The sequence below is a fragment of the Stenella coeruleoalba genome (assembly GCF_951394435.1).
Source record: "Stenella coeruleoalba genome assembly, chromosome: 9".
Taxonomy (NCBI): domain Eukaryota; kingdom Metazoa; phylum Chordata; class Mammalia; order Artiodactyla; family Delphinidae; genus Stenella; species Stenella coeruleoalba.
The window spans coordinates 43719905-43737988 of NC_137155.1; the positions used below are offsets into that span (position 1 = coordinate 43719905).

Sequence of the window (18084 nt, forward strand, 5' to 3'; positions counted from 1 at the left end):
AACTTTGTAAACAGTAGTATCTCCCCAATTGTTCTGATTGTTGACATTATGCTTATGTGTAATTTCATATAGGTGTCGTCACTACATTCACATTCTTCTTCTTCCTTCACACTTGTAATATTATTAACCATTCATATTTATATATGAGTTATGTATATTTCATTTATAAATATATGTATGCATTTTATATTTGTAGGTATTTATATATGTGCGTATGTGTGTGTGTGTATATATATATAGAGAGAGAGAGAGAGAGAGAGAGATTGATTGTCCTTATATTCTCACTTTTGATGGCCTAAAGGTAGTTCATCCACTTCACATAATCATTCCTGTGAATCTGATTTAAAGCAGTATATTTTGCATATAGAGTTGGACCTTTTTAAAGCAACTTATTATGAAAATGTGAATTGTAGCCATTTTGTAGTTCATTTTAAAAGATTATATATACACGTATATATACACATATATGGTCTTTGTATATATACATACACATGTATATAAATAAGATTTTATTTTTATAGTGACATCTCTGACAGGATAATTGTCCGAGATTCTGGGGAGAAAACTGTTTAAAGGTATTTATATTTGTACAGAAGATTGATGACCTGAGTTACGGAATTAATTTTTAGCTGTTTGCTGCTTTGTTTAATGCCTTAGACCAAGGCTGTCCAATAAAAATATAAGGGCAGCCACATGTGTAATTTAAAACATTCTAGGAGGCATATTGAAACAACTGAAAAGAAGCAGGGGGCATTAGATGATATACTTATGTAACCCAGTATATCCAAAATATTATTCAACATAAAATATAAAAATACATATATAAAATATAAATAAGTATGAACATAATTAAATATAACATATAATATGTAAATATATATTTATATATAATATAGCTAGTTATATAAAATTTAAATATACATATATATCAATATAAAATACATATAATTTTATCAACATAAAATATAAATGAGTATAAAATACAAATTTCTTAATAGACATTTTACTTTTGGGGGGTTACTAAGTCTGCAGATTATAGTGTGTGTTTTACTTGAAAGCATATCTGATTTCAAACTAGCCATATTTCAAGTTGCTCAATAGCCATGTGTGTTTGAAATATTTCAAACTAGCCATATTTCAAGTGGCTGATGTACTGGACACCACAGTCTCGGATGAGAAAGTTAGTTTATCTCAGATTAATCTTTCATAAAAAAAATTTATCCCAATTATAAAATGCAGTTTTAAAATTTAATTTAAGGAAAACATGTATTCCCATCATTTAATAATGTTCTATGCTGGCAGTTGAAGCCTCTAGTATTTCTTGACAGAAGTTGATTGAGACCTTTGTCTGACTAGGGTGTTCCTTCATTCTTCACCTTGTGACATTAAGCTTTTAGAGAAAAAGCCACTGTAAGTACCAGAGATTAAAATCCATACGTATGCTAAATTTGAATTGACATTTGAAAGTTACATAAACCAACCTAAATAAAATCAAGGGTGAATATAATTTATACAGCAAGGGTTTTTTAAAATCCTTTCTTTAGCAAAGATACCCTATTTGTTCCTATCTGTTTCCAGTCTTCTAATCCATTTCGTATTATTTGCTCTTTTAGATTTCCTTGAGGTTTGTTGTGTTCAATGCTAGCCTCGTCATTACTACCATCATGAGTTTTGTTGCAGCACAAAATTCACCCTTACTCCTCCTTTGCAAGCAGGGCTGTAAGCAAGAGAAAGAAGAGCAAGACTTAGATTGTGCCCCTTGTGAGCAATTTGAGTTTGCGGTTTATTTTGATTTTAGTTTGTTTCGTGGGGACATCATATTTTTAACTAATATTAATGTTAAGGATGAAAGCTTTTTAGAGAATACATTGGCTTTTTTTTAACGTTTCTTCAAATATGGGATACTATATTTGATATTTTCCTTTGAGAGACATCTCTTGGAAGAGAGGAAGAGACTCAGGAAAGCACCAGGTTGCTAATCAGCTGATGAGTGTTTCAGTCCCAGAATTCCTCCTCCTAAACTTGATCTTTAAGCTGATCTTGGAAAAGTCTCTCTTTCTAGAAACCCAATTTCCTTATCTTTAAAAAGGAAGATGTTGTGTTCATTATCTCTAAGCTTTCTCTTAGATGTAAATATCTCTGAAAATAATTAAAATTAGCTTCATGGTTTTGTGACTGAGGGCATCCTAGATGTCAGCTAGCCTAGTCTACTATTTTACAGATGAGCCAAGTGAGGCCAGATAGTGAAGTGACTTGGAGGAGGGACAGATTTGTGGCATGGTGGTGGGTTTCCCGGATTTTATATTGAGCAGCATATTGGGAGACAAGTTATACTGGCGTTAAAAATATTTACTTCAGGATGTGATTTTAATAGAGTTAGGGAGTTATTAAGCTTAATTAATGCCTGTATATAATACTTGAGCTGTTTTGAAATGTAAGCGATCATTTAAAAATATTTTAAAAATATCCTAAGCCCCAATTCATTAACAGAAAATGCAAACTTGCATGTGTAGGGTTTAAATAAAAACTCATCTATCATCTATCTTTTAGCTGCCTTGAATAAGGTTAGAATTCTGCTTTCCTCCTGTAGGACTTGCTGACTCACAAAATTAAAGCATGACTCATAAAATTAAATCATGATGGTGTTTCACATTTGCTTGTGAATTTATGAAATGTCAAAAATCATTTGCAGGAGACCCAAACTCAGCTAGAAACAGAATCCATTTAAAGTTATATGGAATGCTCAAGTAGTCATAACCCTATCAAAATCTGAAAAGGAAGGCTGTGATATCTGAGACATAGAAAAACACCCATAAAAGCTAGTCAAAATCACATTACGTTAATTAATGTTTAGCTTTTGAAAGGATAGAAGATAATTCAACTTCCCACCTTCCACAGGGATCTCTCTTTATCAACTATGTGTGAACACAGTTTGATGCATCAAGATTGAAATAATAATAAAAATAAATATAGTTAATTATGCCTGGAGGAATTGTTTTAGTTTTTCCTCCCCATTTCTACTGAAACCATTTAAATATTTATATTTAAAACACTTTTCCTTCTCTACATGGGAAATTATAAAAATCATTGTAGACATAAGAGAAAGTGACTAGAGGTAAACTTCTGGGAAAAAAAGATGAAAATACATTGAACAAAATAAAAAGTACAAACATAAATTGTTTTTTAATGTGGCACCTAGAACCTCTGACAAATGTGTGTTTCTTCATTTGGCAAGTCGTCGGGAGCCTGTATCTGAGACCTGGCTCTGAAGCTGATTTGCTTTGCTCCCTCTGGATCACAGGTTCCCCAATTTAAAAGGAAGGGGCTTCATTCCATTGTTTTCTCAACTCCCTCTAGGCTCTTAAATTATACAGCTTGTATTAGTTCTGAGGTTATGCATCAGAGAAACAAAACCAACTGTTGAAAACTGGTAATATTTCTAGATGAAGTTGATCTCTGAGAAAACGGAAAGATGGAATGAGGAGAAAATTATATAAATTAGTATCCTGCAATTGGAAGCTAAACCCAAGAGATCTGCCAAAGGCATCCAACATTTGTTACGGAAAGTCAATTAGGAAATGTAGCAAAGACAGGACATAGAAAGTGACCACTGCATTTGAAATAGACAGCATCAAATGTCTACCCTCCAGGAGAGACTGGTCCCCATGTGTCCCCGGTCACAGCTCCTGTTCTTCAAGTTCTAGGAATGCATAACTGCTTACAGTTGGTTGCACACACACACCATGCAGTTCTACTGTGGAAGCAATTTGTTCATTGCTTTCCCTCTGCCTGGTATAATACCCTCCCCACATATCCACACACACTCCTGCCCTTCCCCCGACCAGCAACTACTGATTCTTAGAATCCCATCCCAGAGGCTATGTAGGAAGCCAGCTCGGTGCCCTGACTTCTTTGTTCGTCTAACCCTGGGCACCTTCCTCATCCATGGCACTTCTTCCCCATCACAGGCAGCACTTGGCATCCCCTGACTTCAGATTCTCCTGTTCACTTATATACAAATAGCCCCAAAAGTCTATGGCAAATAGTGATGTGTAATTTTATAGAGGTTTAGTTTTAAAGAATTATTCTGTATTTGATCAAATATAAGAAACTATTGCTTATAAGCTCTTTTACCATTTTATGTTCCATGAAGAAGGAAAAATGACTGCCAAACAGTTGACAAGGTATTGATTATACAACACATCCTGGTTTCAGGAAGGTTGGAATGTGAACAGATTTGCACCTTCGATTCAATGACATGTGGTGCCGTGAAGCTGGTGTTTGGGAATGAGTGATTTTACTATGGGATGATTCAAACATACCCCCATGCACCCACATCACTGTAAGACTCTGTTCTGTTCTCTTGAAAAGTGTGTTTCTTTTGGGGGGAAAAATGGCCCACTTCCCAAAGAAAGCTAAATGCTGGTGTGCACAACAGAACTGAAGTGCTCTAAGATGGTGACAATTTTTAGTTAGAAAATAGAGATTTTGAATAAATTAGACAAATGACAAATTTGGCTGTGGCTCCGATCTGCAATTCAAGAGAATCCACCATATGCTCAGTACAGATATAGGAAAAAGGGATTCTGGACTCAGTCTCAGCTAGTACTCCAACTAATAGAAAACCTGCTCACTGAGAGAAGAGAAAAACCTACTGCTAAAGTTGGAAAGATAATTAATTTGAGGCATGAAACTGCATAAGAAACAGGACACACTTAGGAAATGTGAGTCAAGAGGAAGCTTACTGAAATATTTTTGTGGGTTGAGAATATTGATATGGTGAAATATAACTACTCATCTTACCTTTACTCTGAGTAAGCGTTGGCTCAAGAATTTTAGACTCTTTGCATAATTCAAATGTAATCAGAGGTGCTATCAGCTAACTCCATAAACTCATAGAGAAGTGTTCTGGGCCGGAACAAATGTTCAGTGCAGCTGAAGGCAGCCTGTATGGAATGAAAATACTCTGCCATGTTACATTTCCAAGGAGGAAAATCCAGTATCAGGGTTGAAGGCAGCCACGGACAGACCGAATCCACTTTGTAGCAATGCATCAAACTTTGTTTAAACCAGGCTTGCTTTAGTGTTCTATGAACCTTGGGGTATTTGGAAAAAACTTTTGCTTAGGTATTGGCCAACCAGTGTGTTCAAAATGGCTTTTCAATGGCTATTGGAAATAAAAACAAGTGGGACAGTTGTGGTCTGTCCACATGGGTGGATAAAATTGAAGACTCAACATACCAAGCATGAAGAAAAGCATAGAGGAGAATGAACATGATGACTGCACAGAACCCCTGTAGAAAATCTGAACAAAGTATCCCTGCTCCCACTTCTCCCAGTTTTCCCCATGTGGCGAGATGGTCTCGCAGCCACATGTGTGTGTCAGAGAACAGCTCCTGGTTTTAATGCCTGGCCTCGGATCCTGAGGTGGAAGTATTATAATTCCATCACAGTGCAGCCTGGGAAAGTCTAAGAGGGTTAGCTTGGTTGTCTTAGTGTCACCCAAGAAGATGGTGCTGGCCTCAGCAGCAGTCCCACCTCTGAGTAGGGAGACATCTTTCCCCTTTATTACTTGTCTTAGACACAGAACCTTTTCCTCACTCACTCATCCTCCCACTCTCAGGGTTGCTACATCAAAATTAGGAACTAACTTTTCATTGATCTATTAACTCTTGGGCCTGTACTATTTTTTTTTTTTTTTTTTTTTTTTTTTTTGCGGTACGCAGGCCTCTCACTGTTGTGGCCTCTCCCGTTGCGGAGCACAGGCTCCGGATGCGCAGGCTCAGCGGCCATGGCTCACGGGCCCAGCCGCTCCGCGGCATGTGGGATCTTCCCGGACCGGGGCACGAACCCGTGTCCCCCACATCGGCAGGCGGACTCTCAACCACTGCGCCACTAGGGAAGACCCCGTACTTCTTTGAGTAGGTCTTAAATATTATTGGCTCATCTGCTTTGTCCCCGGGGAGACAGAATTTAGTGAAACACAAACATTCATGTGGTCAAGTCATGCTGAATTTAACAGTATTGGTGCTTTTCTTTTTCTTATCATGGAATTCACAGTCCGTGAGCAACTTGATACTTGCTCTTCCTTGCCTGTCTCCTAAGGTAAGGTGACCACAAGTAGAACTTTAGGAAGTCTTCTCTGTGCTATTAACAACCTTGAGACCTGATACCATTCATTTTGGGCTTCTTTCATAAGTGCTTTGTGGCAGAAGTGGAGAAAGCTTCCTCTGCAGAATCGTGAATTGAAGTATTAGCTAAACATATACTTCATTGTATTTTAAAGGGAAAATGATATTTTTACAGCAGAGTTTACAAATTTGGGGATACATGAAGATCTTTTTATATGTCTCTTGCAAATGTCAAGAGTCTCTTGGATCTAGAAATTATGTTTATATACATCTGTCTTTCCTGCTCAGCCTGCACTGCCCGATATTATAGCCAATAACCACATCTAGCCTTTGAGCATTTAATGTGGCTGGTCTCAATTGAGATGTACTATAAGTGTAAAATACATACCAGTTTTCAGACTTGATACAAAATCATGAATGCAAAGTATAGTTAGTAATTTTTTAATTGATTGCCTGTTGAAATAATATTTTATATATATTGGGTTAAATAAAATATATTTAAATTTTTTTACTTTTTACTTTTTTTTTAAATGAATGAGTTTTCCTGTTATTCTACATTCCTGCTAGGACTGGTATTTTCAGCTTTGTTTGGAATGTAACCATTCTAATCAATGTGTAGGATTTCTCATATCTGTTATTTTCTTATAATCTCCTTATTATCAGGGTCTTTGTATATGATTTTTTTCCCATTTGTATATCTTGTATGGTAAGGTGTCTATTTGTATACTTGCCCGTGTTTTTTAAACTTTTGACTCCTTTCACCCATTTCTCCAGCCACTCACCACACACCTCTGGTGACCACCAATATGTTCTCTGTATCTATGAGCTTGTTTTTTGTTTTGTTTCTTTGTTTTTGATTCCACATATAAGAGAGATCAGAAGATATTTGTCTTTCTCTACCTGACGTATTTCACTTAGCATAATGCCCTCAAAGTACATTTATGTTGTTGCGAATGGCAAGGTTTCCTTCTTTTTTATGGCTGAATAATATACCATCATAAGTATGTGTGTATGTGTGTGTATACACACACACACACAGAGGCAACAATTTCTTTATCCATTCATCCATCAGTGGACACTTAAGTTGTTTCCATGTGTTAGCTATTGTAAATAAGACTTCAGTGAACATGGGGGTGTGAATATCTTTTTGAGTTAGTGTTTTCACTTTTTTTAGGTAAATAACCAGAAGTAGAACTGCTAGATCACATGGTAGTTCTATTTTTAATCTTTTGAGGAACCTCCATACTGTTTTCCATAGTTGCTATGCCAATTTACATTCCCACCACATTCCCACCAACAGTGCACAAGGGTTCTCTTTTCTCCACATCCTCGCCAATGCTTGTTATTTCTTGTCTTTGATAATAGCTCTTCTAAAAGGTTTGAGGTGATATCTCATTGTGGTTTTGATTTGCATTTCCCTGATGATTAGTAATGTTAAGCATATTTTCATGTACCTGTTGTCCATCTCTATGTCTTCTTGAGAAGAATGTCTATTCAGATCTACTGCCCATCTTTTAATCAGATTGCTTTTGCTGAGTTGTATGAGTTCTTTATATATTTTGGATATTAACCCCATATCAGATATATGATTTGCAAATATTTTCTCCCATTCAGTAGGTTGCCTTACATTTTGTTGATGGTTTCCTTTGCTAGGCAGGAAGTAGAAGCCTTTTAGTATGATGTCCCACTTACTTATTTTTGCTTTTGTTGTCAGATTCAAAAAGTTATTGCCAAGACCTATGTCAAGGAGATTACTGGCTATGTTTTCTTCTAGGAGTTTTATGGTTTCAGGTCTTACATTTAATTCTTTAATCCATTTTGAATTTAGTTTTGTGCATGGTGTGAGACACTAGTCTAGTTTTGTTCTTTTACATGTAGCTGTCCAGTTTTTCCAACACTATTTATTGAAAAGACTGTCCTTTCCCCATTGTATATTCCTGGCTCCTTTGTCGTGAATTAATTGACCATATATGTGTGGGTTTATTTTTTTTTTACTTTTTTAATATGGTTATTAGATCATTTAAAATTACTTATGTAGCTCATAGTATATTTCTATTGGACAGAGCTGATCTAGACTCTAGGTTCCTTGAGGCCAGGGACAGTGCCTGCCACATGTTAATTAAATGCTCGATGCATGTTTGATAAATCAAACTGTTGAAATGAAATGAATGAACAGATGAGAATTATAACAATTTTTTTAAATAGTTCTTTTGACACTGTGGATTTAGAAGGTGATAGGCCAGGTGAGATGGATTTTGTCAGTAAATCTTAAAATGTTTATTAATTGTCCCTGGTGTATGGGACTGAAACATACATTAAAAGAGATGCAAGTGCGGGCTGCAACTGCCATCTCATGAGACATTCAGATATCCCCTGTAGGCTGACCTGATTTTGCCACCCATGATTCCTTTGTTCAAGTGCCTTATATAATCCAGAAGTTTGTTCAAGAATGATCTATTTCTAGAGAGGATTTTTCCTTTGTGCCATTTAGCTGTGGTTCTCAGACTCTAATGTGCTTAAGAATCACTTGCAAAACCTGTTACAAATGCAGATTCCCAAACCCATTTCCAGAAATTCTAGTTCAGTAGGTAAGGGATGGGGCCCAGGAATCTTCATGTTAACACCCCAGAAGATTCCTGCGTAACTGACTTGTAAGCAATACCGTGAGAAACACTGCTGTATGGCATCATAATCTGGGAATAGCCTGAAAGTTCAGGAAAAGGGCAGTTTGTTTAGTGATTTTTATTATCTATTATACTATAAAGAACTCATTGTTAAATATATTAATAATCAAAAATTAATCAAAAAATTGCAGCAAACAGAACAATCAACAGTGAAAAGGCAACCTACCAAATGGGAGAAAATATTTGCAAACCATATATCAAAGAAGGGGTTAATATCCAGAATATATAAAGAACTCCTATAATACAATAACAAAAAAATTACCCAATTAAAAAAATAGGCAAAGGACTTGAATAGACATTTCTCCAAAGAAGATATGCAAATGGCCAAAAAGCACATGGATGCTCTCCAGGAAGAAGAGAGATGCTGGTTACGGGATGCTGTCATTTCAGAGGCATCCGGACACTCTAAGAAAATGTCCTTCCTCTTTCCTGTCCCCATACCTGAAGCCTGGAATATCAACACCTGAATTGCGTTCCCTCAAAACATTTTTTAAAAGCCTTGGAGAGACTTCCCTGGTGGTCCAGTGGCTAAGACTGCGCGCTCCCAATGCAGGGGACCCAGGTTCAATCCCTGGTCAGGGAACGATCTAGATCCCACATGCTGCAACTAAAGAACCTGCATGACGCAAATGAAGATCCTGCATGCGGCAGCAAAGATCCCATGTGCTGCAACTAAGACCCGGTGCACCCAAATAAATAAATTAAAAAAAAAAAAAGCCTTGGAAACTCTGATCATTTTAGGGATCCTGGTTGTTAGGACCCTTTCTGAGGCAGAGGGAGAACGATTGGGTTTATGTTGTTGAAGTAGCCAGAGCATTCACACTCTGAGCATTCACTCCAGTGGCCAGCAGTCTGTGTCTGGTCAGAGGCCATTCCTTTAGGTAGCGAACTCTCCGTTCTTTCCAGTAACTGGTAGGCAAGTGTGGCTGGGCTGGCTGTCTCTGCCCCTCCCTGGGGTTGGCTAGCTCCCACGAGGGGGGCAAGTGGAGTGAGGGGCAAAGGCATCAAGTGACTCCCATATTTACTAATGAGATGAAAATACAGTACTTGGTTGGTCAAAACTGAAATAATCTCATTTTCCTCCTTTGTACGCTTCTTGGTATCTTGTTCTGGGTTATCAATTCTTTTTGTTTGTTTTTGCAATGTGTTGGTTTACCTTCTAGAAATACTGATTATGAAAGATTTAAAATCTGTAAAGAGACAGACAGATGCCGTATACTCACCACCTAGCTTATCAAAGAAAATATTATGGGTACAAAGTCCCTGTATACTCCTCTCAAATAATATTCCGCATCCCCACTGCAGTGGTAACTGCTGTTTGGAATTTAGTGTTCGTCCTTCATATGCAATTCTTTATACCTTCACTCTATAATTGTATATTTCAACAATATAGAGTATTGTTTGGAATGTTACGATCTCATATTTTATGTAGTCTTTTGCAACCTGCTTTTTTCATTCCACTTGCCTGTTCACTTCTTAAACTTCATTGAGGATATTTCTTCCAGTGTTACTTAACTAAACTACTCTAGACATTGGGGTACAGTGATACTGTGTAATAATGTTTGGCCCCCAAGATACAACTAGAAATGGCTTAGATTGAAAAACTTTATATGTGTCAAATTAATGTATAATTATAATATAGTGTGTAACTGTTAAACATATTTGTTTTATTTCAGGTTATAATATAACTTATCCTCTCATGCTTTTTCCCTGTCCCTTCTCCCCAAATCATCAACAGTAGAAAAGGAAGAAGAAGGAAACATGTCAGGACACAAATGGTAAGTAATTTGTTGTCTCTTCTGAACTGGGAGAGGCTAGTGAAAGAAGAAAGCATGTAGTATATGCTCAATAAATGTCTACTGAATGGAAAAATCAAGAGTCACAATAGCAGTAAATAACCTGTTAGCCTATACCCAATGTTGAGTATAGTCAAGTTTTCAGTATCCCTACTAAATGTAATATGAAAACCAATAATTAAAAATATTCTCTAAGGAATTCATTTATGTGTAACTTTCTCCTGGGAATCTAACAATGGCTTTTCTTACCACCGTTTTTTTTCAGTGTAATGAGTTGATACATTTTTTAATCTGTCTTATTTACAACTTCAAATATTAGGGTTATAAGGGAATTTTATATAGGGCAGCTATAAAATAACAATAAAAATAACTCAGACTCATTAATATATAGTCATGACTTCAACCTTCATGAACATTCAGGAGCCAGTCATGGTTGGAAGTAGATGATGCCGAATAAAATAGATGTGGTAATTACATGGCAGTGTTATCACTGCCTTTCACATGCCTATAAAGCATCTAACAGCATGTTAAACCACTTATAAATTCCAGTTCTGTTACAAGCAGTGTTTCTGAACCCTTCTGAAACCTTGATCCACTGGGCAAGCAGATCTTTGTCGTTTTTTACCTTCTTTAATTTGTATCATGAAAAAGTGCATTGCATATTTTCATTTTTCAAAGGTACAATTGATTATAATAAGGAATATACTTTTTAAAATAAATTTATTTATTTACTTATTTATTTTTGGCTGAGTTGGGTCTTTGTTGCTGCGTGCAGTCTTTCTCTAGTTGTGGCGAGCGGGGGCTACTCTTCGTTGCGGTGCGTGGGCTTCTCATTGCGGTGGCTTCTCTTGTTGCGGAGCACGGACTCTAGGTGCGCGGGCTTCAGTAGTTGCGGCTCATGGGCTCTAGAGCGCAGACTCAGTAGTTGTGGCGCATGGGCTTAGTTGCTCCGCGACGTGTGGGATCTTCCTGGACCAGGGCTCGAACCTGTGTCCCCTGCATTGGCAGGCGGATACTTAACCGCTGCGCTACGGTTAGCGCCCCAAGGAATATACTTCTTAATCCCTCCTCTCTCAGTAGAGAAGCAGTCAGGTCCAAGTCCTCTGTAATATCAAATGTCAAACTTTAAAAGTACTTTGCATGTCTTAAAATGTAATGAGCTTTAAAAGGTGATTAATAAATAGCTAAGGGATTTAGTTTCCCTGAGTATCCCCAACTGACAGCTCTGTAAGAGTTGTCAGACTATTTTTTTAATTGTTCCAGCTTGCCTCATTAAGACAAAAGGATGGCTTCATCCTGTGACCCTCGTAATGGCTGTCATATCCTGGCAGCAGGCTCAGGGAAGTAGGTAGTTGTCATCCACCTAGGAGAGATTGGAGAGTCCCAGGAGATGAGCCCTTCCCCATAGTCCTTCTCCCATTACTGTGCCACTTCATTGCTTGCTGCTGAAATACAAGGGCTGCAGAGAACATTGAAATGCGCACTACGCTGGAATTTAGAGCCTTGGATTTTAATCCTGTGTGATTTTGGGCAAGATTCTTAACGTTTTGAAACCTAAGATTCCTCATTTGTTAAATAACGGGTGAGGCATGTTCACTAAATGACCTCTAAAGTCCTTTTTTTCCCCCCTCGAAATAGAATTTTTTTGTTGTTAATCCATGACCTTTGACCAAAAAAACAAAAAAACTGGGCTTCCCTGGTGGCGCAGTGGTTGAGAGTCCGCCTACCGATGCAGGGGACACGGGTTCGTGCCCCGGTCCGGGAAGATCCCACGTGCCGCGGAGCGGCTGGGCCCGTGAGCCATGGCCGCTGAGCCTGCGCGTCCGGAGCCTGTGCTCCGCAACGGGAGAGGCCACAGCAGTGAGAGGCCCGCGTACCGCAAAAAAAACAAAAACAAAAACAAAAACCACAACAGAAAGAAATCCATCCTAGTCCCCACTCTTAAAATTCCTTTCCCCTGAAATAGCCACAGTTTGGGGGAGTATATTCTTACCATCTTTTAATGCACATACTGTGTAGAGGGATTATCTTTTACATAAAAGCTATACATATTTTCATCTTATTTTCTCTGATTTAAGCTCATAACAAAATGGTTTTTATTTATATGTTCTATTTTTTTTTATTTTTTTATTTTTTTGTGGTATGCGGGCCTCTCACTGTTGTGGCCTCTCCAGTTGTGGAGCACAGGCTCCTGACGCGCAGGCTCAGCGGCCATGGCTCACGGGCCCAGCCGCTCCGCGGCACGTGGGATCCTCCCAGACCGGGGCACGAACCCGTGTCCCCTGCATCGGCAGGCGGACCCTCAACCACTTGCGCCACCCGGGAAGCCCCTATTTATATGTTTTAAATAAAAATTATATATATTTAAGGTGTGCAATATAATTTGATATGCATAGTGAAATGATTACTAAGTCAAACAAGTTAACATACCATCTTTTAAATTTTATTTAATTAATTTATTTGGTTGCTCTGGGTCTTTAGTTGCAGCAAGTGGGTAGCACACGGGCTCCTTAGTTGTGGCATGCAAACTCTTAGCTGTGGCATGCATGTGGGATCTAGTTCCCTGACCAGGGATCAAACCTGGGCCCCCTGCATTGGGAGCACGGAATCTTAACCACTTCCCCACCAGGGAAGTCCCAACATATCATCTCCTTTTATAGTTACCACTTTTTGTGTGTGATGAGTGCACATGAAGAGTAATGCTCCTCTCCTAGCCTATTTCCAGTGTTGAATACAATATTATTAAGTACAGTCATCATGCCTGTACATGAAATAGCTGGACTTATTCCAAACTTTGAAATGATGCAGAAAGACATAAAGTAAACCATAATCCTTCTCCTCTTTCCAAAGATAACCATTGCTAAGGAAGTCATCTGAAACTGATTTTTTAAGAACAAATGTGTGAATTGAAACTTGTAAATGTTATCTGGCAGGAGAGTGTAAATCATCGAGTTTTGAGATACATATTTTGGTATAGTAGTATAAAGCAATTTCTGTTTTAGGACACAAGTCTGGCACATTTTGAGTGCTAATGGGATGGGGTGGAAGAAGTTACATGTCTGCAGAGGGAGATGCCTGGGGGTCCTGTGTGAGGTTTTGGACAGGAACCTTAGACAGGAGGGAGGTGTAGACAAAGCAAGGAGGGATGGAACACCAGTGGCAAACTTTCTGTCAATATTTGGGTACCCTGGTCACTTTTACAGAACTCCATTTCATTCTGAATTGAATTTTTTTCCAATTTCTTCCTTACATACTTTTTGATATGATCTTCACTGTGCTGTTCCTGAAGAATGGCTTCCTATCGGTATTTTAAGCATTTATGTTTAAGAATTTAAAGTTTTAGTATGAGAAACCCATAATCAATTTTTTAATACTTTTTTAGTTTTCAAAATTTTATTTGACTGTAGTAAGAATACTAAACATGAGATCTACCCTTTTAACAAACTTTTAAGTGTAGAATACAGTGCTGTGAACTCTAGGCACAGTGTTGTACAGCAGATCTCTAGAACTTATTCACCTTGCACCGTTGAAACTGTATGCCCGTCGATTAGTAATTTCCCATTTCCTCCTCAACCTCTGGAAACCACCATTCTATTCTCTGATTCTATGAGTTTGACTGTGTTAGGTACCTCTGTGATACAGATTTGATGTATGCTGTTTTTCAGCCCCTTATCTCTACTTTTCTGCCATCACTTCATTGTTGGCCGTAATGCTGGGCTGGAGAGAACATTGGTGTTCGGCTTTATCTCTGACTCACTGGGGCGCTTGAGGCAGTCACCTTGCCTGACTTGGCCTCACTTTGTCTACTTCTGAAAGGAGTGTGTCCAGTCTTTGGATATCTAAACTCCTCAAGGTTTAGTTTCTCAATTTCCTGCAAAAGTTTCTTCATTTCCTCACTAACTTTTAAGGTTTTGGTATAAGTTAGACTTGATTAACCTTTTGGTGTAATAACCATGTAAGAAAGTACTTATATGTTTATTAATGTTGTAAATGTTTGGATACATTTGTTCACACTATAATATCTTAACTTTTTTGAAAGTCATGAGTAAAATGGCTCTTCGAATGCCTTTTAGCAGTTATCCCTGGGACTTACACGATCGATATGCTCAAGATAAATCAGTTGTAAATAAGATGCAGCAGAAGTATTGGGAAACGAAGCAGGCCTTTATTAAAGCCACAGGGAAGAAGGAAGACGAACACGTCGTTGCCTCCGACGCAGACCTGGATGCCAAGCTGGAGGTGAGCGCTTCATTGCCCTCAGCCCCAGCACAGCCACCTTGCTAGGCTCAGGGTCTGAGAATGTATTCACGGGGGCAAGCATAGGTGTGCTTTGTATTTGAAAACATACTGCAAACAGCTAGTTCATAAGGAAAATCTAGGATCAGATTAACTCAATCCCAGCATATTTTTTAAAAACCCACAAATTCTCCTGTAACCCCCAGTATGCCTCAGTTAATTTGTTTTTCAAGCACTTCGTTGGAATGCATGGAATGTGGTAAATTCTCAATAAATGTTTGTTGAAAAACATTAATGCACTCTAAGAGCCATTGCCAGTGATAGCAACACTAGGGTCAGGCAAATGTTTACATTTAGAAAAAAAAGAAAACAGGATGACGGCAAAAGATCCTGGAAAGTGAGTCTAATAAGCTTGTATTGAATCCTGGAAAATTCTAGAATTGAATTAACCAATATTTAGTTAGACTAGTTAATAATACAGTAAGCTGAATTCATATCTGAATGATCCTTGAATACTAGTACAACTGGTTAAAGGCCCACTAATTCCCTGATTGCTGGACATTCTGCCAGTACTTTAGATCAGAATTTAAAAAGCATTTGCTGTACAGCAGAAACTAACACAACATTGTAAATCAACTATACTCCAAGAAAAATTAATTTTAAAAAACCCAAAATTTAAAAAGCGTACTTAACACTTCTGTGAATGACAGGGCACAGAGAGAGATAACATGTCACGTGGTCTGATAAGAATTCAGAATGATATCTAAATTTAATACATAAGCTGAAGTTACTGAGCTGAACACTTAATGAGACAAAAATCAAAAGCTCGAGATTTCATAAAGCTTTCTGAGAAGGGTGACCAGGGTGGTGCAAGCCATGGTTATTCTGGAACAGAGAGGTTGAGGGGAAATATGTTAATTGTCAGTTCTCTGGGAAGACCTGTCATGTGGAAGAGGGATAAGATTCATTCTGTGCATCTGACGGTAGAACCAGACCCAGGGCCACTATTCATAGTACTCATCTCTCATGGAATTATCTCAAGTGTCTGTTTGTTTGCCTGCCTTCCCTCCACCAGAGGGTCAGATTCCATGACACTCAGTACACATTCAGTAAGTATTAACTGTATAAGTGTACGTGTTAATGCAGTTAAGATAAGTTCCCAACCCTTTCTCCTGTCAGTGGAATTGTTCTAACAGAAGCTGGGTTTGACAGAGATGTTCTAGCAGAGATTGCTTCAACGGAGAAAAGTAGAGCCAGGAAGCCTCTATTCTGATTTTAGTATTCTAAATAGAATTGAAATGATTGTAAGTTGCATATGCTTTTCACATCTTCTAGATTTATCTTTTTTTCCTCTTAACAACCTAGTAAATACAAGCATTACTCAAAAAGTAATTGAATATGTTATTTTCTAGCACGTGAAACACAATACAGTCATTTTATGTTTATATTTAGGTTCTTGCAGAAGCGTTTTCACCAAACCAACTGTACTTTAATCAAAATACCTGCTGTCCTAGGCACATAGCATCCAAAGTACTTAACTGTGACTCATCATTTTACACATGATAAAGATTTCTGTTGCAGGAATGTTTTAATACTGATGTTGATGTTTATAGAGAAGGAGAATGGATTCCACCAATAAAGCATATGAAAACGATGTGCAGACCATTTTGATGTGCTTTTCAACTAAGTTATCCATAGAAGACTAGCTGATGAAACAAGAACTTGTATTCTGCTGGCAAAGAAAGCTTGTATGCCAAGCTGTCAGATTCTATTACAGTCTGTTGGGAAGCTCATGTAGAAATGTTCACTAAGTTTAAATATTTGTCAGAATTTTTTGTTAATGAAATCATTTTCTGAAAAACAGCTCTTAAGTACAAGAACCGACAAAACTAACCTGTGGTGACAGAAGTCTTTTAGTGGTTGCCACAGCAGAGCAGACTGACTAGATAGTGGAAATGTTTGTTATCTTACTTTGGGTATGATTACAAGAGTGTATACAATTGTCAAACTCACAGAACTGAACTCTCCAGAGGTGTGCATTTTATTGCATTTAATTTATACTTCAGTTTTTAATAAGTGAACAGTAACAGCAGAATAGCCCTTGAACATACTTTTTTTAACGTCCTTGCTCCTGTGTTTAGGAATGTGTTGATAGTTTGTGACCCAGAATACTGTTATCAAGCATTTGTTAAGGAACATACTCAGACTGCTGATTTTCTGTTTTGTTTTATGGTAAAGGGTTTTGTTTTTTCCCTAAATAGGTAGAGGAGGAAGTGTAATGACATGAGATTTAGTAAAATTTATACTTTACATGACCAAATTTATCATATTAAGCATTCATAGGCATGGTTTTTAATCTTTCAAGTATATATGCATGCATTCATTTTTATTAGAACATTTGATCATTTATATCATGAAGCCGATCTTCTGTTTTGACCCAACTGTGAAGTGCTTTGTAGTACTAGGGCATCATTACTACATCACCATGGCCAGTAAGCCAGGGAAGAGAGAAGAATCCCTTGCCCTGCTTCCCTGGATGGCTCCTCAGAGGCATAATGTTTGTCTGCCAGGTTTTCTAATTGATAGCAGCCCTGGTCTCTGAGTTGGTGGACAGAGGATGGAGAAAGTGTGAAGTCTCTGCTCTGTTTTTCTTTTTAAATTTTTATTGTAGTATAGTTGGTTTACAATTGTTCTGTCTTCTCTTGAACTGTCTCCATTTCTGAAGCAGAGACCAGAACCACCATAAGTTAAAATTTAGTGAGATTCTTCTCCATACAGCCCACCTGCTTTTCCCTTAATTTTCTCTGTTATGGCCATAGCATGACATTAGGTTTCTTCTCTGTATATTTTATGAAATAATTGGGAAGATAATGAGTGATAGGAGCTGCTAGCTAAACTCCGTTTTACCAGATCTCTTCAAAGCAGACAGAACATTCAGCTGATTGATATTTGTTTGTTTTTATAGAGTTGTTTAAGCCTACCGTAAAATGCATTAGGATCACAAAGTAAGCTAATGTTGTGTTTTAAATAAGATGCTTAATTGACAGATCTTCCATCTGAAAAAAGAGACAGTAAGTGGTAAAAGAAATAAATTCGATTATGAAGGAATATTGGGTCTCTGGTTTACCAAGTCCTCTAATTGGGCCCCTCACTTAGGATTTCTGGTTTTCAGCTATTATTTCAATGTCTGGAGGAAATCATCCTTCTGCAGATCTCAATGTAGATCGCAGAGCTGAT

The 18084-nt window shown here is 37.8% G+C and overlaps 1 protein-coding gene across 13 annotated transcripts in view; it reads left to right on the plus strand.

Annotated features, from left to right (window-relative positions):
• Window positions 1-18084, plus strand: part of ICA1 (islet cell autoantigen 1) — a 180637-nt gene that overhangs the window by 42864 nt on the left and 119689 nt on the right. For 8 of the 13 annotated variants that reach the window (XM_079932562.1, XM_079932563.1, XM_079932564.1 and 5 more), the window contains 2 exons: window positions 10492-10593; window positions 14685-14850. In XM_079932562.1, coding sequence (XP_079788688.1) covers window positions 10577-10593; window positions 14685-14850 — 183 coding nt within the window. In that variant the 5' untranslated portion in view covers window positions 10492-10576. The remainder of the gene's footprint in view (window positions 1-10491; window positions 10594-14684; window positions 14851-18084) is intronic. The other 5 variants (XM_079932567.1, XM_079932561.1, XM_079932565.1 and 2 more) reach the window with 4 other exon arrangements.